Source organism: Nannobrachium achirus (assembly GCF_963921795.1).
Source record: "Nannobrachium achirus genome assembly, chromosome: 11".
Classification (NCBI taxonomy): domain Eukaryota; kingdom Metazoa; phylum Chordata; class Actinopteri; order Myctophiformes; family Myctophidae; genus Nannobrachium; species Nannobrachium achirus.
In genome coordinates this window covers 41,008,912-41,036,887 of record NC_137820.1, presented here as the reverse complement: position 1 = coordinate 41,036,887, position 27,976 = coordinate 41,008,912, and the positions used below count along the sequence as shown (strand labels likewise).

General features: G+C 41.5%; 1 protein-coding gene across 4 annotated transcripts; it reads right to left on the bottom strand.

The window, feature by feature from the left end:
- Nucleotides 1-217: 217 nt before the first annotated feature.
- Nucleotides 218-27,912, bottom strand: LOC308293479 (acyl-coenzyme A thioesterase 3-like). Of its 4 annotated transcripts, XR_013962475.1 has the most exons (12): nucleotides 27,410-27,912; nucleotides 26,740-26,839; nucleotides 24,732-24,922; nucleotides 23,925-24,094; nucleotides 18,415-18,534; nucleotides 15,368-15,450; nucleotides 13,416-13,509; nucleotides 12,178-12,258; nucleotides 9,696-9,837; nucleotides 7,548-7,808; nucleotides 4,884-4,953; nucleotides 218-581 (listed from the first exon to the last, which is right to left on the bottom strand). XR_013962475.1 is itself a non-coding variant. In XM_080736019.1 (10 exons), the coding sequence occupies exons 1-10, from the start codon at nucleotides 27,603-27,605 to the stop codon at nucleotides 7,669-7,671; spliced, it is 1,317 nt and encodes a 438-aa protein (XP_080592145.1). In that variant the 5' UTR covers nucleotides 27,606-27,912; the 3' UTR covers nucleotides 6,669-7,668. The 4 variants fall into 4 exon arrangements, 2 of the variants coding, with proteins under 2 accessions (XP_080592145.1, XP_080592146.1); XR_013962476.1 differs by lacking the exon at nucleotides 4,884-4,953 and having other exon boundaries at nucleotides 219-581; XM_080736019.1 differs by lacking the exons at nucleotides 218-581; nucleotides 4,884-4,953 and having other exon boundaries at nucleotides 6,669-7,808.
- Between the last annotated feature and the right edge of the window lie 64 nt (nucleotides 27,913-27,976).

The following is a 27,976-nucleotide window of genomic DNA, read 5'->3' as shown; positions in this document are numbered from 1 at the left end:
CATATAAACATAGGTTTTTCAAAAAACCTTAGGAGGATTTCAAATATTCAAAGACTTTCACACATTTTCACGATTTAAAAAAAATAGCAGAATAGTAGATCTGGCACAAAATAATGCGTAACCATGCGTTCCCAGTCTAAATGGGTTAAACCCTCTCCCTCTATGGAGAACATTCATGGGGGGCCCACAGTGAATCCTTGTACCCAGGACCCAGAATTTGCTGTGACACCCCTGGCAGCAGCAGCAGGCTTTCCCACAAACTATTGACAGAAGTTGGCACAAAATTAAATATTCATGACCTTGTGCTGAGATGTATAAAGAGAAACCACCCAGTCCGTCCCTGGGGTGAAACAAATCTCCGGTGAGATATGAGGATGAAGGCCACTGTTGTTTACCTGCTACTGGTGTTGCTGTGGTGTTTGTCTGGGGCAGTGGTTCAGGGACGCCACCAAGCCCACCATGGAACCGTCAGCGACATGGAGACAGGCGGAGAAAGCAGCTCCACCTCAACCCATGACCTCTGGAGCGAACTGGTGAGACTGAGAGATGACGTGACGGAGCAGAGGAGCAGGCTGGTACAGCTGGAGACAGAGAATGCAGGTAAGATTAAAGAAAACATGTTTTCTCCCAAGGTCTAGGTCATAGGCGACTCTAGCCTCTTCCAGCAAGGGGTGCACGACCTCTATTACCTCATGCACGCGCGCACAGCGCGCGTGTACGACGTTCGCGCGCGCGAAAAAAATTGCGGATATTAGCGGTTTTGTAATGTTGTTTTAGCGGATTTCTGCAGTTAATTTTGTACCCAAATGTAAAAATAAGTTACTTGCGGTTATCGGTTATTTGCGGGCAAATTATGCATTTTTTCAAGTTAAAATCGGTTCGGTTCTACACGGCGGCAGAACCATTTTGGGCTTAATATTATAGGGTTTATAAAAGCATGATCTGACTGTCTTAGTCTTACCTTGGGCTGGTCAGGAGGAAATGGTTCAGTCACGCACAGTGAGACAAGAGTCCTGGCTGATAGAGCCTGAGGTCTGTGTTTTGTAGAGGAAAGTCAGGTACAAAATGATCCTCTCCATGTGATGTTTCAGGGCAAGCAGCTATATTATAATATCTACCGGTAGTCACGTCCATAGTAGTGAAGAGCTCGAACTCCATGCTTTATTTTTAACAGATGTTGTTTTCAATTTCAATACTGGCGCGTGGATATGACATCACATCAGGAGGGGAGGGGGGGGCTGCCTGGAGCTGCCAGCCTCTATCACTACCACTAGGGGGTGTTGTTGTATTCGGTCTGAGTGGATGTAAAGTTACATTACAAAAAAAAAAAAAATCAAAATGGCCGCCTGGCGGCCAGGGGTTGCACGTGCACCCTAGGACACCCCTTAAAATCGCCTATGGTCTAGGTCGTCCTCAGTGTAGATCTGCTACACATCTGCTACATCTGCTATTTTTGAAAAGTCGTGAAAATGTGTGCAAATCTTTGTATACCTGTATATGTATTTTTTAAGCAAACATTTAGACACTAACATTTTGCTTCTGGGGGTCCCTGGAACTAAATATTTTGAGATGGGGGGTCCGTGGCCAAACACATATCATTTTGGTGGTCCTTCACATGAAAAGGTTTGAGCACCTGACATAGAAACATAGGTTTTTCAAAAATCCTTAGAAGGATTTGAAATATTCAAAGACTTGCACAAATTTTCACGATTTCCGCGCTGTGAGCTTGCATATCTGCTATTTTTGAATATCTGCTATTTCAATAGTTAAAGCACCCAGGGCCCAGAATCTGGTGCGACACCCATGACAGTACAGCATGTTACTGTGGGACTGGGACGTCCTTGTGACTGGTGCCCGTATGTTAAGTTCCCACTGCAGACAGACTCTATTGTGGCTGGCAGCTCTTGGTGTCTTTGGCTGCTATTTGTCAGTAACATGTGTACTCTGGCTGATGTTAAGTACTGCACTAAACATTCTGGTGCAGCACCTGTCTAGAGACATCTTTAGTGTTGGTTTCAGGGTCCAGCATTCTACTAAGGATCAAATTAGTGTATCCAGTATATTTTTTTCTAGTTTCTTTTTTACGTGTGGCCTTGCCCTGTTTTGTGAAACATTTAAATTGATAAATGTATTCTCAGCACTGCAGAAGGAAATGTCTGCCCTGAAAAGTGAGAAAACCGTTTCGAATGATATCAATGCACTGAATGAGAATTTGTCACGTGTATTCAGACCATTGAATGATGCATTAGCTGACATACTGAGCGAACGGAAGTATTAATCACACCATTGATTGTGAGATACTGACCTACCGACGGGGCTCAGTAGCTGCTGTATCAAGTATAGTTATTCACCATGACGGAGGCACCGCCGAGACACCACCGAGCAAGCTAAAGCGAGCAAGTCGCTGTGTCGAGTGCCGTTAGAAGCTGTAAACCAGAGGGCCAGAATCGCAAATCATCGTCTCCCTGACTTTTGTCAACCCACTGAATGATGACAAAAACCTACTGCCATCAACCCATTGAATGATGACAATGAAGCTACAACGCCCGTCGGTAGGTCAGTAGGGACTTTAAGCAAGGACGGCTACGGCAGTCCGCCAAGGTAACCGGAAATGGATCAGTGCTCGATACCTGCTTGCCATCGCAGCCTTTCCTACTACGGCAGAAACTACCTTTCCACGTAACGTCTACTCTACAACGTCTGCTGCATAGACGGGTCACCATGGGAACCAAAGAGTTCAGTAAAAGGGGTGGGAACCCGTAGCTGACGGCTGTTTGCTTAACAATTTTGACTGCTACGGCAATTGCGTCATAACAGCTGTACTTCCGGAGCCGTCCTGAAAAACGTGCATGCTCAGCTACTGCACCATTCAATGGTCTGAATACACGGCCGCCCGCTGGCCTACTGGTCCAGGTGCATAACACATAGGCATTGATGCCTGACGGCGTCGCCTGTTCAATTCGGCCTTTGCCGCATGTCATTCCCCGTCTCTCCCCCCATTTCCTGTCAGTCTACTGTCCTATTCAATAAAGGCATAAAAGCCCAAAAACAAATCTAAAAAAAATAAAAAATAAATACATGTGACAAATTCCCATTCAGTGCATTGATAGCATTCTAATAGTCATATAGATGCCATAATGGTCCACGCCACACTGATAAAACAGTATGCGCACGCAGGTTCGGCTCCAAATGAACCCCACCGCTCATAGGATGCAATGGATGGCACACGTTTAAAGATGCATTCCATCAAATGTTCAGATGCTGTGATTTTTCACTCTTGAAATATGTAATCCTTGCCAAAATAAAACAAATATGAAACACTGTAGGTGTAAGCAGTGAATGCCATCACCTTTCTATGGGAGAGGCGAGTTTATTTCCCCCTTTGGCCTCCTGAAAGATGGCCTAGCTGTTTATAAGCATGTTCCTGTTTCTTTTTCCTTACGTCAATTATGAGCTCTCACTCTTGCCTTGGAGGTATTAAATGGCAAGTTGTTAACTGAGCACTACTCTGACAGGTTGTGAATGCCATCCCCGTAAGCAGACTTTTGGCCATCTTGTATCAGTCCCACAACAGTGCTGTTGTCCATTCTGCATACAATTATGACTGTAGTTGTGCTTTGAGCTGGTATGCAATCTGTAGAGAGGGGTATTTTTATGTGTGGCCCTGTTCCGTTTATATTCCGTTTATATTTACTATATGAAAAAGATTATTTCAATGTTCAATTGATGTGTGTTTACACAACAGCACTGCAGGATGACGTGTCAGCCTTGAAGACTGAGAACTCAGGTGAACCCATTTTATTTGTGTCTTGCTGCTTGTGTTTACCACACGAAAAGATTATTTAAATGCATATAAAAGTTTAAATTAATGTGTGTTTACAGCATTAAAGAATGATGTGTTGAACCTGAAGAGAGAGAAGTCAGGTGAATTCATTGTTTTATATCTGAACACTTTCTTCAACAGTCCAATATACATAATCAGTGCTGTAAAGTAACTAAGTACATTTACTTAAGTACTGTACTTAAAGGAGCTATAGTCAACTTTTTCTTGAAAAACGGATGCTAAAATAAAAATAATGTTTCGAAAATATTTTATAAAAAAATAAGCTTCATATATGTGTTTCAATTAAAAAATGACCACAAAAAGCGGAAAAATAATGATAAAATAATCATTTCGGCCCTTTGTTTACATTTACGGGCCCTGTAAATGTAAACAAAGGACCAAAATGATTATTTTATCATTATTTTTCCGCTTTTTGTGGTCATTTTTTAATTGAAACACATATATGAAGCTTATTTTTTTATAAAATATTTTCGAAACATTATTTTTATTTTAGCATCCGTTTTTCAAGAAAAAGTTGACTATAGCTCCTTTAAGTACAATTTTGATGTATTTGTACTTTACTTGAGTATATATTTTGAGTAATATACTTTTACTTCTGCTCGACTACATCGTGGATCCAAACATTGTACTTTTACTCCACTACATGTATTTAAAAACTTTAGTTACTAGTTACTTTGGAGATTTTGGTTGTTATTACAAACAAACATTTACCACTTCAGCCCTATATACATTTTGGCCATTTGAAAATAGCTGATCTACAAGCTCAGAGGATGTCACGATGCAACGCATTGTGAGCTTGTAGATCTGCTGTTTTCAAAATATTTTTACACATTTGAATACTTGAAATGGGACATTCTGCATCACGAGTAGGCCTACTTTTACTTTTGGTAATTTAAGTACATTTTGATGCTATTACTTTTGTACTTTTACTCAAGTACATTGTGAATTCCGGTCTTTTACTTGTAACAGAGTATTTCTACATTGCAGTACTTATGCTTTTACCAAGTAAAACATGTGAGTACTTTTTTCCACCACTGACCTTTGTTCCCAGAGAGACCACAGGTAGCGTTCTCCGCTGGGCTGAGCACAGACGTAGGAAATGTTGGACCCTTCAACAACGAAACCACACTGGTTTTCAAAAACATTTTTACCAACATCGGCCAGGCCTACAATCCAGATACAGGTAGGACAGTACCATTCTCTTCTACACAATCTGGATCAATGCATAAGACTGCAATGAATCCGTATTTAGTTTTTGTCTTTCAACCTTTAAGGGCCACTTTAATAGAAAATAAAAATCACACCAGTGTGAACCGAGTGTGGTGGCCATTCATTTCAAGGCTGTGTGTGTGTGTGTGTGTGTGTGTGTGTGTGTGTGTGTGTGTGTGTGTGTGCGCGTGCATGTACATTTCAAGGCTGCTCAACAGCACCTCTCTGGTCACTCAACAATATTGCAGACTACATACAGACACACACGGACAGATACACACACGGCCACGCTATGGAAACGGTGGGACCACCGCTCAATAATAATAAGATAATAAATAAAGCGTTTGAAATCTTTTTAAAAAAAGAAAAAGAAACTGCCTACGATGATGTCCCTGTTCTTAGTTTTCTGAACTGTCCACAGTCCTCCTCTGAGACACAGACGTAGACAGAAATGGATCTTGTAATGAGCATGAGTGGTGACTAATTATATGAAGATCAGATTAAAAATCAGATCGGTGAAGTGGTCCTTAAAGAAAGTGATGTGCATAGTGCATAGGTTTGGCTTTTCAGATGTTTATTACGACCGTAGGTCGCAGTTACTTCTATACTATCCAAACCTCCACCGGCTGTCAGTCCGTCCGTCCGTCTGTCCCTCCGTCACGTCACTCGTCACACGTTACACTTTCCCCCTACTCATATCTCCGCCACCGTTGGCCCGATCCATGCCAACATTTCCACACATATAATTAGTCACCACTCATGCTTCTATACTATCCAAACCTCCAACGGTCGCTTATCTCCCGATTAGGGAGTCTTACTGGTATTTATTACACAGTAACTGTGTAATTATTAAATGTCCTATTATGTTTAATTTGGGCAACAAAACATTAGCCCAATAAATGTATTTAGCTATTTGAAAATAGCCGACCTACAAGCACACACATACAGATTGTTATTTTTGCATGATATAAAAGAATTTGGTTTAAAAAAAATTGTGCATATTTTGATTTCATTTTGACACTTTCTTTGGCACTGTAAACGTATGTTTTCTCATGCCAATAAAGCTCCTTTGAATTGAATTGAATTGCATATAATGAAAAATACATTTAGGAAAACAAAAAATATATATATCGTAAACATCATGAAATGTTATTCTAAATGTTAACTGCTATTATAAATGTTACTATTAACTGAATCCAGCATCACTAATGTGTGCCTGTCCTCCTGTGATACTAGGAGTGTTCACGGCCCCAGTGAGAGGAGTGTATTACTTCGCGTTCACAGCGTTTAACTACCTCTCCTCTGAGCTGACGGGTGTGAGCGTGTACCATAACGAAAAGATGATCGTCTACAACAACCAGCCCACTCAGGACTACGTCCGCCTGTCTAACGCGTTCACTCTAGAGCTGGAGGACGGAGACGTGGTCTACCTGAGTCTGCCTCCGTACCATCAGCTGTTTGATAACAACCATTACACCCTCACCACGTTCACTGGCTTCCTGCTCTCTGCCATGTGAGCTGAACTAGGGAATGGTACGATATATACTGTAAATTAAATGTAATGATTGTTGTGGCAAAAAATAATTGTGATTTCAGTCAGGTAACTCACGATATATTGAGCAATGTTTATGTTTATTATTAATGAGTATACAAGTGTGTATGTCACATTTAATTTGGCGTTTGGCTCTGCTACATTTTCTCCCTGCTCAGCAGCAGCACAGAAGAAGAACATCATTAACCATTATTTTGAGCTGAACATTCCTGTAAAAAACATACACACAGCAGTGGTGGACAAAGTACTCAATCTCAGTTCTTGAGTCACAGTTTAGTAACTACTGGTCAAATATTACTCAACTACAAGTGAAAGATGGTTTGTCAAATTTGTACTGGAGTACATGATTAAACAGTCTCTTTCTATCTAATTTATTTGGCTTTTAAACCTAGCATAGTTTTGTCATGTCATTATAGCTAAGAATCTTTGAACATAATATGGGGTCCCTAGCACAAACTATTGTGAGAGGGGGGTCTGTGGCCAAATGTTACTTTGGTCCTTGGCATGAAAACATTTGAGAACCACTTATTATGTATTTGTTGGACGGATATTGTTGGATGAATATCCTTCCAACAAATTAACATTCATTAACAGCCTGATAAAGGCTAAATCAAACAAACAAAGTAAGTACTGAAGTACTTTAGTGTAATTGGGGTACATTTAGATGATTGACTCCACGTTTCAATAATTTACATTTCTACTCCACGATGCTGTGTCTGACCGACTGACTGCATCTGCGGAAAAAATAGATGTCTGGTAGAGAACATCACACACAATTTAATCATTCTGTGTGATTCTATATTTTATATATGTATATAATAAAGAACATAGTTTCTGTAGTTTTGGTCTTGCCTCTCTACATCTATTCTCTACAAGTCCATTCTATCATCGTCACAGACATAATGAAGGCATGGAGGTGTTCATTATGTCATCGTCACAGACATGATGAAGGCATGGAGGTTTTCATTGTGTCATCGTCACAGACACGATGAAGGCATGGAGGTGTTCATTGTGTCATCGTCACAGACATGATGAAGGCATGGAGGTGTTCATTGTGTCATCGTCACAGACATGATGAAGGCATGGAGGTGTTCAGGTCTGTGCTGCCATAGAGGTTCTCCTCCAGGAAGCGCAGTGTCTTGTTCCAGGCATCTTCCTGTGCATGGCTGTGGGGCTTTGTCTCCCCTCCCCACAGAACTACCACTGCAATGGAAACAAGCATTGAGGGCATTTTAATTGTGACGCCAGAGGCCATCTGTAAAGCAACGTATCTGTGATAGGCAGAGCTTGTAATCAACTATGCATGATCTGCCACAATGGAGACTCACACAGCACCACTTACATGTATGGTTCAATCCCATGCACTGAGAGGGTTTTAACTCTGCCTCTCTTCGTCTGTCAGTGTCTCTCTATTTGGCTCTGTCCAGGGCCGGATGAATATTTTCACTTTGACCACGGGGTGAGCGGTGTTTCTGATGCATCTACGCACTGATGTAGCCCTATTTCTGCAGCCCCCAGATAGTATTTCTGTGCTATTACTTGTACCAGACCGACTGTATACGACAACGACGTATACTGTATGTATAGACGGATATGTACGTACGCTCATATACCCTCCCAAACTATCCAATGGTTCAATCTATGCTATCAATTTAAGCAGACTGACATTCACTTCTTTATGTAAATCATGGGATGTACAGTAGGTGCGGTTGTATTAACCACCAAAGGTTAATCACACCACACGAATATGTATATACCTGGAAATGAGTGATTTGAGCCAGGCACGCACTTGGGGGAAGCCAAACAGTGTTTGACTGTGTGTACACTGTATGCCACACCAGGACGCGTTTACTTTCAGTGTCTGTTTTGTTGATTGTCTATCTTAATGATTTTGATTGGAAAGAAATGTATACGAAGTTACAAACGGTAATAATAACGGCATGATAGCAACCATTAACTCATTTAATGCCACCCTTTCACCACTAGAGGGGGCCAAGTGTGCCACAGACAATCCCATAGAGATATGCTGGTATATGCAGAAGCCCTGCAGCCATGACTTGCCTAAACACTTTCCTTTGTGCATGTACAGGAAGAGGATGAAGTTAGCTTGAAGTTAGCTATTGGCTACCAAGCATTTTAAAAGCCTTATTTTCGTCAACTTAGCCATGATTAAACCTTGCACACCTCATGCATGGGAAAAAAACAGAGAAGAATGAGCTCTAAAAAATCCAATGCAATCCTGGATTGCATTGTTGTGGGTTTGTGCAGTTTGTTCACAGCTTTCAAACAAAAAAATCCGATTGGAAATCCGTTCAGGCATTCTTGAGATAATAGCCATTATGTTTTACACTGTTGTGAGCTTGGAGGTCTGCTACCTGAGTTGTATGGGGGTTGTATGGGGGTTAAACATGCAAAATCGCGATTGAAATCATGTTCACTAGTTTTGATGGGGTCCAAAAAAAAAATTTCTAAAAAAAACTTTCAAAAATTTTTTTTTTTTTTTTTTTGAATCACGTGTATACACGTGATTGGCACTGTGGGATGCGCTAATATATCACGTGTATACACGTGATTGGCACAGAATTGTTTCAATAAATGGATCATCAACTCCAAAGCGATTAAGAGCTCTGCACTTTGTTTTATCACGCATGCATCAGACTAAAGTTGACCCAGTTGCCCCTCACAGTAACTAGTGGTAAAGTCAAGTACACGTGTCGTGGCATTTAGGTTTTTACTATGTCAGCATGTCATTCAATGCAAGTTATCATGTTCTTTTAATATCTGTATCGTTAGAAAATAAATAATCCTTGTTCCAATTAGTCTAATTAATGTATTATAAAACCCACAGAAAGACTTTCAATTTAACTTTCATGATTTTTCAAAAATAGCGGTTGAATTATGGAGATACAAGCCTGACAGTGACGATATCAATGTAATAACTGTGTATCTGTGTATTTAGGCTCTGCTTCAGGGGGGTTGTGATGTCAGAGTCTGTCTCGTGCTTTCGCAGCTTATTTTATAGTACAGCGCAATATCATTGCAATTAATGGTTTCCGTCTTGACGTGAGTGCCTTAAATAAATGATCTTACATTTCTTCGTTAAACCGCCTGCTATGAAGTTACTGGAGCGGGTGTGAGGGCTATAAGGAGGCTCGATCAGATGGCCTGTCCTGGGGTAAGACAGGATGGTTAACAGGTGACTGTTGCCTGCCTTCTCCATCATCTCTTTCATCTGGGGAAAGAAGAGGATGTATCTTCATAGCAAACTGTGCTTCAAAAACATCTTAAAACACACCTCAAACCTTTGGCCGTTATTCATTTAGGCCAGGTGTCTTCAACGTTTTCAGGCCAAGGACCCCTTAGCTGAGAGAGAAATGAAGCAGGGACCCCCGGATTCATGTCAGTTTGTGTTTTCAGATATGTAACCACTTGAACTGTCAAAGCTTAATAAACTTGACCTTTCACTCTGTACTTCATGGGTATTCAACTGGCGGCCCGCGGGCCAAATGCGGCCCGCGGGGACCTTCCTTGTGGCCCCTGGAGCAATTTTGAAAAAAAAAAAAAAAAAAAAAGATTTTGAAAAAAAAAAAAAAAATCCAAAATCGTTTTTTTTGGGAGACTAATGAACGTTATAGGTATGGTTTGCGCGATATGAAACGTGAGCTTCATCTTACCATAATCACAGTAATCCCTAATCATATTCCATCATATTCAAGTGAAGAGACTCCAGTCAGAGCACTGCAGCAGAGTGGAGTGTGTGTGTCTGCGACCCATCTGATTCTCGTTGAGCATCGTTAAAGCATCAAAGAAGGCAATTGTGTGTGCACTGTCAATAAGGTCGACATCTACTCTAAGATAGCATCAAAGCCAGGTTGGCCATCACTAGTGTGATGTAGTTAGCACTAGGTTTTAAACAAGAAAGCATGTGTACAGTTGTCAACTTGTTGAACAGAAATTTAGCACATTAACATGAAAAGTATTCTGAAAATGTGGTCGTGCCCGTTGTTTCAAGTGTTCATTAGATTAATAGCTGGGGGGGGGGGGTACGTTAGTGCGGCCCCCGGCCCCTTGGGTTTCTGTCAATGTGGCCCCCTGGACAATTTTGTTGAATACCCCTGCTGTACTTAGTGTGCACACTGTACTTAGTGTGCTCTTAGTGTGCCCTCACTACACTAAACCTCTTTGCTGAAAATAGCCGATCTACAAGCTCACAATGCCTTGCAGCGCGAGGCGTTCTGAGCTTGTAGATCTGCTATTTTGGGGTTCAAGTGGTTAATACAAATTTGGAGGACCCCCTGTTGTAACTCTGAGGACCCCCTAGGGGCCGGACCCCCTGTTGAAGACCCCTGATTTAGGCTCTTCAACTGGTTGAAGCCCTAGTAGGTCAGCCTGTTTTTCAGTATCTGTTTGGGTTGTTCAATTAATTAATTAACAATTCATTCATTCATGCATTTATTCATTTGTCAGTTTAATAATTACAGTAACGGCAAACAATATTCAATAAAAGAAAGGATATAAACATGGAAAAAAGACAAAGACAAAACAGAATGTGGTCCCCATCAAAATACTGCAGATGGACATGACATGACATGGCAATACAGTTGAGACAGGCAGCAGATTGGCCTTATTATAAAATGATACGCCCTAAAACTATTAATCAGCCACGTTGTTTTTGAAAGTAACTGATTTTAGTCAGTTCTAATGAACCGCAGTGAACCGTGTATAAAGAAACAAATACTATATTTTTCTCCATTAAGCTCTTGCATTGAATGGGTATAAAGTGATAATGGATAATGTCCCTAACACAAGTAAATCAATTTGCCAAGCATGGAGTACCTTTTATGTAAGTCTAAGTAATCTCTGACCTGTTCATCTACTTTAAACCATTTTAGTTCCTTAAAATGAGGATTGATAGGATAGGAGTTTTGAAACAGTTTGATTTGTGCTGTTTGTATTATATGCGTGATACGTTGAGCTAGGCCATAATACCACAAACTAGCTGCATAATCAATATGGCTTTGAATTAAATCCACATACTAGGGGACAGAAGTCCTCCTGATAGACTGGTGCAGACTCCCAGTGAACAGTCTATAGAAACGGTCCTCACAAGGTGAATTTTATTTTAATTGTATTTGTATTATGAATTAAAGCCCCAAGCTAACATTAGCACACATATATTTGGTATACATGGTTTCACTGGTCAGTGGCCTTGTGGTTCAATCCCCTGGCTGGATCATACCAAAGACTCTAAAAAATGGGACCCAATGCCTCCCCTGCTTGGCACTCAGTATAAAGGGTTGGATTGATTGGATCGGGGGTAAGTCTCTGCGCCATACTAGCGTCATGTTCAGGGAGTGTACGTAGTAAGCTGCTTCAAGCTACAGAAACACAAAATAGGCTCCTGAACTATGGCCACATGGCTCTGGAATTGTTCATTCCCAAGGCTATACTTACTTGTCGTTATGAGTAATTTATTCTATTCTAGCACATTCTAGTTCCATATTTCAGCCCTGGTTAATCCAGATGACTATTTATGGTTACATGTTATAAGTATGTAAAGGCAGGAACTCACATCTGCAGCTGATTCTGCGGCAGCCCAGTTCTGGTCATCCTCACCCACCAGCAGTAGAAGAGGACACTCCAGCTGGCCAACCTGGTAGAATACACCTGTTTTTCTTAAACTTTCACATTTCAAGGTCTTCCCTTAACTCAGGGCTCTATTATGATCCAGGTCTTATGCCTTATGCCTTAACTTCTTTGCCTTTTTTTTACTATTTTGAAAAACATTTTTAAATACTTCAAATGCTGATCTACATCTGCACGTTGTGAGCTTGCAGATCAGCTATTTGAAATATTAAAAAAATTGTGTATATATAGTAAAAAAAAGGCAAAGAAGTTAAGGCATAAGGCATAAGACCTGGATCATAATAGATCCCTCTGATAGTGTACTCAATTAAACCAAATGGACCTTATGTACACTGTCAGAGTTACAGACTTGTATGAGTCCCTGGAATCCACTTTGAGAACGACTGGAAGAAACCAACAATGCACGAGTAAAGGAGTGTGGAGAAACACCCATCAAGTTTTTACTGGGTTTTCTCTGTCTAGCATTTTGACGTGTGTCCCTCATCTGCACATGAAATGTTTTGCACTGTGTCCTTGAGTTGAATGAGAGGTCCCTTTGACAAAACTAAAACTAAACTAAACTAAAAACAGAGGGATGGGCATATCTTCTTATCCCAAATTAGGAACACAAGCAGGGTTCATTGCCATGACGGCTTGTGGTGGCCATTTTTGTCAACATTTTTGCCATGGAGGCATGCAAATATTACCAAAAACAGAGCTAGTCCTAAAATGTATACAAATAGTGGTGTGGTCCTCAAAGTGGTTTGAGGGAACTTCAGTGTAACTCTGAGAGTGTAAAAATACAGGTCCATTTGGTTCTATTTGTACACATTCAGAGTTATGGGGGGTCCTTGAAAATAAAAAGTTTGAGAAGCACTGTAGCCTACTGGCTCATAATGTGCCATAGTGTTATAGTAAATTAGTGTCATACATGTTCTGAAGAAAACCTGGTATATCTTGTAAACACAATCAAAAATTGTCCATGGACAAGGACAAGTCTTGCCACGGACAGATTTGTCCGTGTACGGACATGTTGATGATGACACCTGGACACCAGAGTAAACCGTTAAATTACATTATCAAAATGTACCAGACAGTCCACATTTCCAAAAGAAAGTGCATGCATTTAATTCAGTCTGACCAAAAGCAGGGATAAAAACATGTCATGTTAGCACACAGACTTACATCCACTTTCTTGGAGGGATCAGTTGGAATGGGCAGAAGCAGATCGTGCCAGATAACTCGATTCTTCTCATCATGTCGTGTGTTCTTGGCATTTCTAGTTGGATGAAACTTTGGTTACACAGGGTCTGTTGTTAAGTCAGTTCAGGTCCTGACGCCACAAGAAAAGTTAAACGTTTGATAGACCAGGCAGAGCAATGCCATGGCTCTAGTATGGGACTTTTTTTGTTGTTGAAATCAATGTGTGTGTGTGTGTGTGTGTGTGTGTGTGTACACACTGTTGATTGGTATAATATAGAGCCTGTGACATCAAAATCTATGGTTTGTGTACTGTATCACATAATTCTTGTGCTGAACTGCTACGTTGTTGGTAGCTGTAATGGTATTTTAGAATTTTCATGGAAGACAAACAAAATATTGATGACACATAAGAGGCATCTACTGATTTTTGCATCCAATTAAATAATTGTATTGAATTTTAGTGTCCTGCCCCCAATAATATAAAATCTGCCAGTTGCCCATGGAGTTCTTTCTCTGGCCACTATGGCTGCAGCACTGTGCAGCAGTATAGGCTACAATGAGAAAGAGACAGCCAAAACCTGGGTTGACTGATATAGACATTCATGTATGTTATGGTTTTAATTTGGGCAATTGCCACAGCACTCATGCACTAGCTCACTTTTATTACACAGCATGTTTGAATTATTAACAGACCAATGTCTAATCAAAGGCTCAGAGCACTTGCTGCACTGCGTGAATTTTATGCTGTATCCAACATGTCAGGAATGTAAAAAAACAAAACAAAAAAAAAACACATAATGGAGTGATATTTTCTTTCACTACTGTAAGCAAGGAAATACTTCGTTACTTTTGGGTCAATTTATTAATATCGGGAGTTATTTGTCAGCAACAACCGGTGGAGCGGGTATTATCCCTTCCATATTTTACTGCTAATGCTGTGCATGTGGGTGTTTTTTCTAGTTTGTTTCTAGTACAGGTAGTTCACTCCAAAAATGTAGTTATTTTCGATCAATTACACACACCATAAAGCCATGAATTCATGGAGATGTTTTTGTTTTTGTCACATTCTTAAGCCAATAATTTGATGACCGGATCATGGGTCGGCGTTCCGTTAAGAGGAGGATGAAGCAAGCTGTCAAAATCCCATATTAAATAACCTGCCACAAATGCACGCCCAAGAAGTAAACAATCTACTAATGTCAGATTAACATACACAAGTGTTACTATTTACATTTTCTAATTAGGTGCTTCTGAATTGTTCCAGTGTGTTTGTGTCAGTGTAATCCATGCTGTTTGTGCACTGTTTGTCTGTTGACATGGAGCGACTCGTCGCAACGCTTCCATGTCCACTCCACACTGCTAGCTAGAACGTGCATGGGATGTGCCACCCCCTGTGGATGATCCGTTGATTCTGTTCTCGAGTCTCGACACTGACTCAGTACTGCGAACCGGATCCCATCGTTCATTTAAAAGAGCCGGTGCTCGCTCGGTGTTGTGCTCGCACCAAAAACACAGTGTATCGTGACAACCCTATTGTACAGTGACCATAAACATCTTAACTTATCTTATAGGTGATTCTGATAGCCCTACTGCTTACCCTTACCATCATTATGGAACAATGAACAATATGAAGGCTTATTATAGATCATATTTCCTTTATGATTAGCCTACAATTATGTTTCATGTTACAGTAGGTGTAATGATGTAGCCTAATTCAGGTGTTGGACCTGTAGTGTTTGTATTGCGTGTCTGTGCCTAAAAAGGGGGGGGGGGGGGGGGGGGGGGGGCAGTGCTCATCGGTCAATAGGAGACTCCTGCCGGTCATCGAATTATTAACACACGTGACAAAAAATAAACTTAAGGCATGCAGCAAACTTTCTGCAGCACAGCACAGAATAAGTTAGTAGGCAGAAAAGCAGTTTGAAACATCATACTTATTATATTCATGAAGGATTTCAGAGAGGGTTCCTCTGACAGGCTGCACATGACTCCCACTCACACTCACCAAACACCTGGGCTGGAAGATACACACATATAAATAATGAATACATGAGTCATACAGCTCGTTTCCATACTGTACATCTTTGAGCTAGCAGAAACCAAAAAACAGTTACGGTACAGTAAGCAGCTACACAATGGACACGCACACACTCACAAACAAACACTATTTGGCTTCATTCTTCTTCATTCAGGATAGAAACAGAAATACATTTTCAATATAGTAGAGTCACAATCTGAAGTTCTGTGACCATCCTCTGGGAAGGATGTTTTGATGATTGATTTGATGTCTATGTGGTGCCATGTTACCTTACCTAACGGGAATAGGTCAATCATCATCTAGTGCCTCCAGGTTGAAATAGTGGATCAACTCTGGCTGGTCTGTCTGAGAATGAAACATCTGCCCACCTTAATTGCCTTGGCATTAGGACAGACGCTATGCCTCAGACCAAGCCTCAGACAAGAGGAGCCTTTGGCCAGTCTGCCTTTGCGGATGGCAATTGTCCAGTAGGCAGAGAAAAATAGAGCATATGAGCCTATGCCATCAAGTTAAATTGTCTAATCCAATGCAGCTATCACAATTTGTATAATTTCCATGAGGAATTGGTGACACGAGCCTTTGTTCAAGGACTCCTTCCTGGCCGTTTTAGAGAGCATATCCATGCCCCATTGCCTCAATGCCCTCAAGGAAGCAGAAAGTTGCCATCCTTGACTGTCCCTGCCTATACCAGACAAGCCAATTGTGGGGAAAGTGATGGTGAGTCATTACAGTCACTATGCTCTGGCTGCTACCAATGTGGAGAACCGGGACACATAGACCACATGCGGTCCAGATCCAGATTTAGAGTTGGATCAGCTGGACAGTTCCCTGCGTGATCTACAGTGACACTTTTGGACAAAGACAACAATGTATACTACACGCAGTGGACCAGCCTTACTGTAATCAACAGATTGCAGATTATTACCAGTAAGATGCCCTAAGGGCGAGAATGCTTCATGTGATATCACAATATCTCCAGGGCATGGCCGCGTTACAGGCTACCTTCAATAGACCTACAGTACATGATGAATAATCTAACGTTTTTCAAAGTTTTCATGCCTAAATTGTCTAATACATCCTAATACAGACATAACCGATATGCACATATGGAAGAATGATAAAACAGCTATGCTCTAGGGTCGTCCTTATATGACGATAACTAATGACCTATTGAGTTGAGTTATCTGCAGATCATTCAGTTCAAGTATTACTAGCGATGGATATGAATAATATTGCCATAGAGACTGGACAACCTATATTTCAATATATAAAACTATATATTAGTATATAATATGTCTCCAAGAAAAAGTATGATTTATCAGGAGGAGGAAAAACGCAGATCCAAAGAGAACAGTGTGACACAGGATGCAGACCAAAAGACAGGGTGAGGAAGAAGAAAAGCATCGAGTTAACCAATCCAATGGGGAGGGGGAGATGCTGAAGAACAATGCTGTTATTTGCGTCCTGTTCTCACTGGCGTTGGGCCAGGGCTCCTAGAAAACTTGATCTTGAGCCTCGAGGGAGGCACAGGTACCCGGACATGCCAGATCCTGTTGGAGAAGTGTCAACACCCAGTGTCAACAATAACATGTTTGCAGTGAGGGAGTTTGGGGGCAGGAGGGGGGGGGGGGGTGCCAACTATTAAACAGCATAAGGTTCATTCCAGTTTAATGTTCCTCCAACACCGCACCCCCCTCCCACTCACTCAGGTCGGGTGATGCCATGGTTATGATTAAAATGGTGTCAGATTTGGAATCCTCACGGTTGACTTGTTTGAAAAAGTGTCTTCATACATGATTCTAGGTCATCTGGATCAAAAGTTCATTTTTAGAGATGGCGCCGGGCGCCATTTTGAATTAGACCCTTTAGCAAAAAATGCCGGGATTTTTGCGAGGGACCTGGGGGCTAAATCTTTTATAAAGGGTCCATAGAGGTCAAATCAATCATCAAAACATCCTTCCCAGAGGATGGTCACAGAACCTCAGTTTGAGACTCTACTAATATGCAATTGTGTGCAGAAAAAAGAAAAGAACACCTGTGTGAAATGAGCGCTGCTGCTGATAGACCCACATGACATCCTTATATTCTCCTCTCAGAAAAGGGACATACGGATACATAAGTATTTGACACACTGTCCATTTTGCATAGACATACACACATGGACACAGAAATGCACATATTGGAGCAGCTAGCACAGCTAAAACATTTTTTATCTTGTAGCCTTCATGTGAGCAGCCTGTGGTGTGACATCACGGTACTGATGTCACAGTAATGACGTCAATACTAGTGACCACATGATGCTCGAGATCCACATGGAAGGCTATGCTGTTATTATACCCAGTATTTACTTGTGCCAGCAGAGCGTGCAAGTCGGGTGATGAGTGCTGTCAGTATGTGGCTGACAGTACAAAGGCAAGGCCTTTAGCCAATGAGGGAGCAGCGTTCTTGGTGATGTCACCACCAACCAATACTGTATGTGGCCATACATACCCACCCACATACTGACACTCATCACCCTCTGCTGGTCGCACTTGTTCTCTTCGGAAAGTGACTATGAGTGCACGAGACGCAAGTTGGCACCTCGACAGAGTGCAGTCTAGTTTTCTCTTTCTTCTTCAACGTGATACTGTACCGTAACAATATGACACATGAATGCAACATTTAGAATCATAATCATAAGGGCCCAGAACAACAAACATGAGACTGTGACCTATATTTTTGTCCATGCCTTACCCCTTGTCCCTAAACCTCTTTGCCTTTTTGTACTATTTTGAAAAACATTTTAAAATACTTCAAGCTAATCTACACTAATCAACACATTATGAGCTTGTAGATCAGCTATTTGGACTATTTAAAATGTTTTTTCAAAAGGAAAGACGTTTAGCGATAAGGGGTAAAGCATAGATGAAAATAGGGCCCTGCATGTTCAGAGCGCGTCCATACCTTTATGACTGTGGAGTACACAGCCATTCCCAACATCACAGAGGTACCGAAAGACAAGCCCATTATGGCAATCCTGTCACTGCACACCTGAGGATGCTCTGTTAGGAACGTGAATGCAGTCTGAGGAGAAAGGCAGGAGAAAAACACCCCAGCAATTCATGTAAGACACTGGTTCTCAAACTTTTCTTTCTCAAACGAATTTGAAGGACTCCCCTATAGGGATATTTCATTTTCAAAAAAACTTTTGGTAAATGTTCTGCTAATCAGGCTTTTATGAACACACTGAGCAGTTTGTAATTTGCTTCATTCAATATTTAGATATTTGATGTAAATGTTACCAGGCCCTCCTCCTGCAGGACGCCTCCCCATACACACACATTGTAACTTCAAACTCCATTTTAACCATGATAGATTAATTAAAAACACTCATTATTTTTTTTCTGGTGAATCATAATACCGTCCTAATACGTGAGCAGGCCGTGTCTTTTTGATAACTTTTTTTCATTTATTTTTAATAATGTTTTATTGTATTTAATCATTTTTCAATTTTGTCATTATTTATTATTTAAGAATTATTAAAAATAAATCAAAAAAGTGAAATACCCCTTTAACTTTGACAATGTACAAATTGAACCAACTGGACCCTAACACCCTAACATTTGTTCACTGTCAAAATTACAGACTTGTAAGGGTCAATTTAGACCCCCATAAAGGAACCTAGAGAGACCCTGAAATCCACTTTGAGAACCACTGATGTAGTTATGTTGAATCACTGGTTCTCAACTCCAGCCATTAAGACAGTAGTGGCGTTTCCATAAAACACTTCAAAATTCGAATAAACTTTAATTATTACTTTTATGGTTGGAATAACGTGTTCCTTCCACACGCTATGTCCAACCGGGGAAACTCCCCCCAGTCAGGTGAAAATAAGTGGCTTGGACTCCTCATGCACAGAGGGCTCTCCCCAGGTTGGCAGAGGGAGTGTAGCGCCCAGGATTACATTAGACAATTGACAATGGGTGAAAAGAATGTGTTAAAGATAACCAATGGCACTTTTGATGAAGGGGGTAGTGCACAATCCATTTACAAGTACAAGAGACCACTGTCCACAGTGTCCAGATTCCTGCAACTCTATGCGTGTTAAGTGGTTCTTACAACATGTGTGGTTTAAGTATACATTAAAAGAAAAAGGAATGCAAAGCCTCCGTTTTTTGGTGCCAAGCCAAACGGCAAATACGGAATGATGAAAACAAGAGGAGGGCTGGCAACTAACTTTTCACTGCTTCCAATTTTTATTCACAGCAGCACATTATAATTCCCCGTTTCGACCTTGCGGCCTTTTTCAATTACGTTGAAAAAGACTGCAAGGTCAAAACATGGTATTATTATACGTTAACGTGCTGCTGTGAATAAAAATTGGGAGCAGTGAACAGTTAGTTGCTAGCCCTCCACTTGTTTTCATGGATTACGTATACACTCACTGTTGTACTGGACACTCACAAATGGTATGATTGCTGTTAGCCTATGACTACTATGATTAAAAACATTGCATGAGGTAAAAAATTAAAACCTATCCAGCTTTAGGCAACAGGATACTCAGTCTGCTGGGGAGTTATTACATCACATTGTCAACAAACCTGAGTCATGGCTCTGTAAATCAACCTTGGCTATCTTTGTAATTATATTATGTTACACTAGCCTGGAAAACCAGACGAATCTGCCATTGCAAAACATTATAAATAAAATAATAAAATAAAAAATAAAATAAAAAATAAAAGAAGAAATAAACTAAAGCCCTCAGCAGATTAGTCTGACCCCGCTCAGTTATTATCAGTGGTGGAAAAAGTACTCAAAAGTTTTACTGAAGTAAAAGTATCAATACTCCAATGCAGAAATACTCCGTTAAAAGTAAATGTCCGGAATTCCAAATTTACTTGAGTAAAAGTACAAACGTATTGGCATCAAAATATACTTAAAGTACCAAAAGTTAAAAAAAAAATAGCAGATCTACAAGCTCACAATACGAATTGGGATGCGACATGTTGTGAGCTTGGAGATTGGCTATTTTCAAATAGCCTACGTATAAAATAGGGCTTAAGTGGATTCATGTATATTTTATAATGCAATCATTTATATCTGCAAAGTAACTAGTAACAAAAAATTCAAATAAATGTAGTGGAGTAAAAGTACAATATTTGGATCTGAGATGTAGTGGAGAAGAATTAAAACTCAAGTACAAATACCTCAAAGTTTTACTTAAGTACAGTACTTAAGTGAATCTATTAGTTACTTTACACCACTGGTCGTTATTGGATTTTGCTGCTCCTGAAGTTGTGGGGCAGCACTTCACAAGGTACAACAGGGACCAGTATGCAAACATCGGTCGGGTTTATTGGAAATGCAGGTTCTCGACAGATATTCCAGAATAATATCTACGCCGTGATATACAGTCTGGCCATGCCAGGCTAATATTACACTTTTAAATCATGTTGTGTGAATGTGTCATTTGCATTTCAGTCAAACAAGGGTAGTCATAAAAAGTCCAGATAAGGTGAAGGAGTGGCTGTGCAGAGCAGGGGTCAGAGGAGTCAATGAACTTGTGAGCAAGTTTTATGTTTATTCACTGCAGACAAGCCCCTCCTCCAAGCATGCTCTAATCCAATGGTTATCAACCTGTGGGTCGGGACCCCCAGGGGGGGTCCCCAGATGATTAACTTAATGTGCAACATTGTTTTCTCACTCAACAGTAAACAAACCAACGGAAAGTTTAAATCTAGTATAGAGGGTATCTAAAGTGACAATGACAGTGACTTTTTAATACCTCTAAAATGACAAATTAAACATTGGTCAAATTGTCTAATATTAGAGGCAGAAATTATGAAAATAGACAATCTACATGCTCAAGATCTGCTATTTTCACAATAGAACTGTGTTATACAAAATGTAACTCCAAGTGCTCGTCAGGGTGGGGGAGGTCGCCAGTTAAAATATGATTATTTTGGGGGTGAAAGCCTGAAAAGGTCGAGGACCACAGCTCTAATCAAGGTTGAATATTTTGTACTTCATGCCATACCCAATAATCTATATAAAAGAATACAATAAAGAGGGTGACCAAGCAGTGAGTGTATCACCCAGGCAAATAAAGGCTGGGTATGTGATATATACGGTGTGTGTGTGTGTGTGTGTGTGTGTGTGTGTGTGTGTGTGTGTGTGTGTGTGTGTGCATATATACCGTATATATTACCAGTAAGACTCCCTAATCGGGAGATAAGCGACCGTAGGTGGCTTATCTCCACAAATAGGGCAAAAATGTGTTTTTCCCAAATCTTCCTGATCCATGTTGATGACATGAGTCTAGCCATGCTGTGTAGTGATATTCGTGATTTTAGGGCAAAAACTGTAGGAGCAGTGTCCAAAAATGTGTTTTAAAAATCGGCCTGAAGGTGGCGCTAGAATAGGGCCATGTGAGAAATGAGGGGTGGGGTCTCCGCGTTGCCTTGGCGGACGAATAGGTACCGGCCCCGGCTCTCCCGGACGCTCCTAGCCCGAGTTACGGCATTTTATGTGCGCTGCAGTGGCAGGGGGTCCTCCACTGGGGGCGCCACCACTTTTGCATCCGTTCTGGAGCACCAGGAGTCGGTGGTCCCCGGGAATTCCCCGTGAGCAGCCCCGTTGGGGTGGTCATTTGGTCATTTTTGCACATTTGGTCATTTTTTACATCTGGGGGTCCCCCAGGGACCTGGGGGTCCCTGGGGCTCCGGGGGTCCTTGGAGGTTGTAGTTTGGCAGGCAAGGAGTGTGTGTGTAAAATCTGGCATGGATCGGGTCAACGGGTGCGGAGATATAAGCAGGGAAAAAGTGTGACGTGTGACGTGTGAGCACATTTGGTCATTTTTTACATCTGGGGGTCCCCCAGGGGGTCCCTGGGCTCCGGGGGTCCTTGGAGGTTGTAGTTTGGCAGTCAAGGAGTGTGTGTGCAAAATTTGGCATGGATGGGGGCAACGGTTGTGGAGATATGAGCAGGGCAAAAGTGTGACTGACGGACTGACGGACTGACTGACTGACGCACAGACAGCCCGTGGAGGTTTTGGTAGTAAATGCGACCTACGGTCGCAATCATGCTGTACTGCATAGACATCATACACCAGTAAGACTCCCTAATCGGGAGATAAGCGACCGTTGGTCGCTTATCTCCACAAATAGGCCAAAAGTTTGTTTTACCAATTATCAAGACATACGGGCAGTTGACAGTTTGCCATGGTTACTCATTGAAGTTGAATCTCCATATATGGAGACATAAGTTGCTCATTCCATAGCAACCATGTTTTTTACAGGGCCTGGGATTGATGACATCAGAAATCTCCATATATGGGCATGAAAGGGATTTTGTTTCTGGAAATATGTCTGTGGGGTGCCACATTTGGAATAAAACACTTACATCACACATCTGGATATCCATACAGCCCATCTAGTTTGCCTGTGTCCATTTATGCCCATATATCTGATGACATTGGGACACTGATCTCCATATATGGGCATAAAACTTATGTTAATTAGTAAAGCCTGGGGATCTCCATATATGGGCATGAGGGGTACCCTAAAAGGGCATCATCTGGGAATAGCAAATATAGTTATCCTAGAAAGTGAAAATCTTACATCAAAGGCCATAACTACCTACCTACCACCATACTGCATTCCTCATTAAACTACCTACCAGTAAGATGCCTATAGGGAGAAAAGCAAAGGGCGAGGTTGCACCATTTCTTGGTCTTCTGGCCAGTGATGTATATCGGACCATTTAACCATATATGGAGACATCTGGTACCCAAAGATATTCACAGATATGGGCTTAATATTGATGACATAAGGGATCTCCATATATGGGCGTAAAAGGGATTTGGTTCCCCTGGCATCACAGGGATCTCCATATATGGGCATAAATGGATTTGGTTACCCTGGCAACACGGGGATCTCCATATCTCCATATATGGGCATAAAAGGGATTTGGTTCCCCTGGCATCACAGGGATCTCCATATATGGGCATAAAAGGGATTTGGTTCCCCTGACATTACAGTGATGTCAGTGGCTGGTTCTACAGAGGGGATCTCCATTTATGGGCATAAAAGGGAATGTATGTATGATGATGTCAGATATCATAGACGTCATAGGACTTTCACATAACGAATAACTGAGTAACCATGTAAACCCGTAAAATCTATATTTGGGCATGGCTGATTTATGACCTCATCATGATGACACGAGCAAACACAGCTGAATTGTATAAATGATCAGTGCAGAAACCAACAGAAGTATTTGACCAAGTCTCTTCGATTTAAACATCAACAAAGGTGTGACGTTTGTTGATGGTCACAAAGGTGTGACGGACGGCCTGTGGGGGTTTTCATAGTAAACTGCTCCCTGACGGTCGCAATAAACCTACACACCCTCACAAACACACTCTAACATGCTCACACTCTCATAAAAACCACACAAACACCTACGGTACGTACCTCAAAGTAGTCGTTCCCCACATGAGCAGTTGTGCCTCCAATGGTTCTGGGGGCCATGTAATCCAGGGTGAAAGACGCGTAGCCATGAGATGCCAGGAGGGCAGAGCGATACTCTGGCCTCCCCCCGCCTCCCCCCCACAAGTCCAACATGCCTGGGAAAGGTCCAGGGCCTTAGAGAACCAAACCAAACCAGTCAACAATCACTTGTGGGCAGAATGAATTTACAGTACCTGTGTAATGAGGTAAATGGTAAATGGTGCATTTATATAGCGCCTTTATCCAAGCCGCTTTACAATGTGCATTACATTCACCCATTCTCACACACATTCATACACCGATGACGGTGGAAACCATGCAAGGCACCAACCTGATCACCGGGAGTAACTAGGGGTCCAGGGGTGCCGCAGAATACTTTGATAATATTTGATAAAATGACCACTTACACTTTGTAAAAAAGACCTGAGTTGCACTGTACTTGGTGCGATCTTTTTCAGCCTACAGTACACCAAGTCTCTTCACCAAAAATAGCAGATCTACAAACTCACAACGCGTCACAACACCAGCTTGTAGACCGGCTATTTGTGAATGTAGGGTATATGGATGCTGGGGTTTAAGTGATTAAACACCAAGTATAAAAGTAATTTCCAATCTGTCCTAATGGAAACAGATATTCTCCCAGGTTTTCCTTGTGACATAAATGTAATGTACTGTAAAGCAACAATGTAATTCAGGATGCCATGGACGAAACAGTTATTTACAGGGGTGCCCTGAGCCCCCAAAAAGTTTGAGAACCACTGGTTTATGTACCTGGTGGCAGAAAGAGGGTTCCTGTGAGTCCACTCTCGGTGACATCAACCCTACGGACTCCAGGAGCCAGGTACCAGCGCTCTGTGATAACGCTGGCTAAGGCTGCCTCCTCCTTAAAGCCCTCACTCACATGGTGTTTGTACAGTGAGATGGTGATCACCGTGGGCTTCTGGACATGCTGTTTCCTAAACCTGTATTCACTCAAGAGACGTGTTACGTCATTTAGGGCAGTGGTTCTCAGCCTGTGGGTCGGGACCCCCAGGGGGGTCCCCACATTATTTTGGGGGGGTCCCCAGATGATCAACATAATGTGCAACATTGTTTTCTCACTCAAGAGTGAACAAACCAACATAAAGTTTAAGTGTATAGATAGAGGGTATCTGACAATTTAAGAACGTTTTAATACCTCCAAAATGACAAATTATACATTGGAGAAATTGTGAAAATAGCAGATCTACATGCTCACAACGCCTCGCATTGTGAGGCGTTGTGAGCATGTAGATCTGCTATTTTCACAATAGAACCATGTCATATAAAATGTAAAGCCTCAACTCTTACAGTGTTCGTCAGGGTGGGGAGGGGGGTAGTTAAAATATGATTATTTTGGGGGTCGCGGCCCTGAAAAGGTTGAGAACCACTGATTTAGGGTTGAGATCCAGAACCAGAGGAATTGGAACATCGAGGAAGGGGAATCGGTTCCATCACATTTGGAAACGTTTCTGAAACATTATGATTTATTTTGTTCACACTGTCAGAGCTAGTGATGTGGACTTCACTTCTGCCATACTAATTACAATACCAGCAGGGTGTGTTCTACTGTGTAACGCACCATACGTAGTGAGATCTGATACACAGGAGGGGGTGGGGGCAGCAAAAAAGTGGTAATGTTGCCTATCGTCTTATGTGAAGGAATGTGTGGCTATTCAATAGGAAAGTGTGGCTATTCAGTATTGTCTTATTGAGGTGATAATGAATGGCCGCAGTCGTTAGTATTGAAGCAATTCACACAGTAACTTAACAATAGACCTGACAATGAATACTAATGAAGTATGTTGCAGGGCGATTAACATTAGAAACACAAAGCATATTGTAATTATACCCAGTCTTACTGCATGCTCTCACTTATGTGTGGATGCATGCATATATAAGTGACACACAGATATTTCATTCTGTGAACAGTGAACACGTCTGCACGCGCCGAATAATTATAGTATGGCCTAAAAAAATCTAGAACACATCACTGAATACCGGTGGTTCTCATACCATAATCAGATTTCAAGGACCGCCATGACTCTGATACTGTACAGAGGATTGATTGTGGGGTCATGTGTACTTTGCAAGCCAAACCCCACAATCAATCCTCCAGTTCTAGGCAACACAGAAGGAGGGGGGGGGGACTTTTTTTCTTATTTCCACACAACTCACAAAATGACATAGTTCAATGTTGAAAATTGGTGGTTTTCCGATTTAAATATCTACATGGCATAATGCAAGTGATCTATATATATCTTATATAGATGTATGTGTAGCTCTCTGTCTACCGAGCAATCTTCGTTCAATCTTCGGGTGCAAGCGGCCGAAATGGGTTTCCTCCAACGGGTGGCTGGTTTCTCCCTTAGAGATAGGGTGAGAAGTTCAGTCACCCGAGAGAGACTTGGATTAGAACCGCTGCTCCTACACTTGGAAAGGAGTCAGCTTAGGTGGTTCGGGCATTTAGTACGGATGCCCCCCGAGCGCCTTCCCAGGAAGGTCGTCGATGTGCGTCCCACTGGGAAAAGCACCCGTGGCAGACCAAAGACCAGATGGAGGGATTCTATCTCCAAACTGGCTTGGGAACGTCTCAGTATACTCCCTGCGGGAGTGGAGGAAGTTGCTCGGGATAAGGAAATCTGGAGGTCTCAGTTGGAACTGTTACCCCCGCGACCCGATTCCGGATAAGCGGTTGAAGATGGATGGATGTATTTTTATATGGTTATATTGAATTCCATTACTGAATGAATTAGCTTACCGTAGTCCAGTTCTACTGCCTGGTACTGGTCTCATGCTCCAAATCAGACCCATGGGTTCCACTCCATCATAGGTCCCCCCCAAACACACATCGCTGACAACTATAAAGCATGGGAAGGAATCCAATACAATATTGTTACCATGATCCCTAAATCACATTTCCACTACAGCAAGGAACCTTGATAGACAGGCCTACTTTATAATGCATTCATTAATGCCTACCATCAGTGGTGTCAAGTAACTAAGTACATTTACTCAAGTACTGTATTTAAGTAGTTTTGAGGTGCTTTTACTTTACTGGAGTATTTCCAACTTTCAGTACTTTTACTTCTACTCCACTAAATCTCAGAAGCAAATATTGTATTTTTACTCCACTACAATTATTTGAATAGGCTACTTGAATGCAGATTTTGATTATTATTGCCAAACATACAACAGTTCGGCCATTTGAAAATAGCCAGCTATTTTCTAAAGATATTTATACATTCTGAACTTGAGAAATTGGACATTCGAGCACAATGAGTTGCCCACTTATGGTACTTTAAGTACATTTCAGAATGATACCAACACAATACTTCTACTTGTACCAGAGTATTTCTACATTTTTACTTAAAAAAAAAAGAACAAGTGAGTTGCTTAACTTTTCACACCATTGCTTAATTAAAGCCTACCATTCACATCTCCTCTGGCATCACTGGTGTAATGACCAAAAGCCTCCCAGGAGTCCCCATCATCTGACTGCAGCAGAGAGTGTAGGGTCAGGTGTTGACATGGTGCCATGTTCCGCACCAGTACAGTCACCCTTTCATCCACCAGCCCCCTTAACGGCTGCACAGAGAGCAAAGGGCGAGTTGATGTCTTCTCCATCTTCAAACAATCAAGTCTAATACAAGTTAAAAGGTAGAAAGAAATGTGGCAGGATAAATGTTGAGCTGTGAGCCTGGGAATACGCAGTAGGCTGTTGCTGTCGATCAACAGTGTCACTTCAGTAGTGCATGGACTTCAGTAGTGCATGGACTGAGTCTGTCAGTTCAGTTCAAGAATCAAAGTTCACGTCAAAACGTCATCTGCTGTGTTGTGTTCCATGCCTTACTTCCTTTTCCTTTTCGCTTTTATAGTAGTCCTAGTTGGTAATATTCCAACTCATATTAAGTCACGAGATTAAACAACACGTCTATTTGTTTCCAGTAAATAACAACGTTTTACAAAGGAAGTAAAGAGGTGGAGCTTGTACATAA

Bases quoted from the DNA above. Each gene is read 5' to 3' on its own strand.
- LOC308293479 (XM_080736019.1), bottom strand. From the start codon at position 27,605: ATGGAGAAGACATCAACTCGCCCTTTGCTCTCTGTGCAGCCGTTAAGG. The intron at 18,535-23,924 runs GTACGTACCGTA...CTTTCTCCTCAG, and splicing joins TGGGGAACGACTACTTTGAG to ACTGCATTCACGTTCCTAAC. The intron at 9,838-12,177 runs GTGAGTTCCTGC...TTCTTTCCCCAG, and splicing joins CCGCAGAATCAGCTGCAGAT to ATGAAAGAGATGATGGAGAA.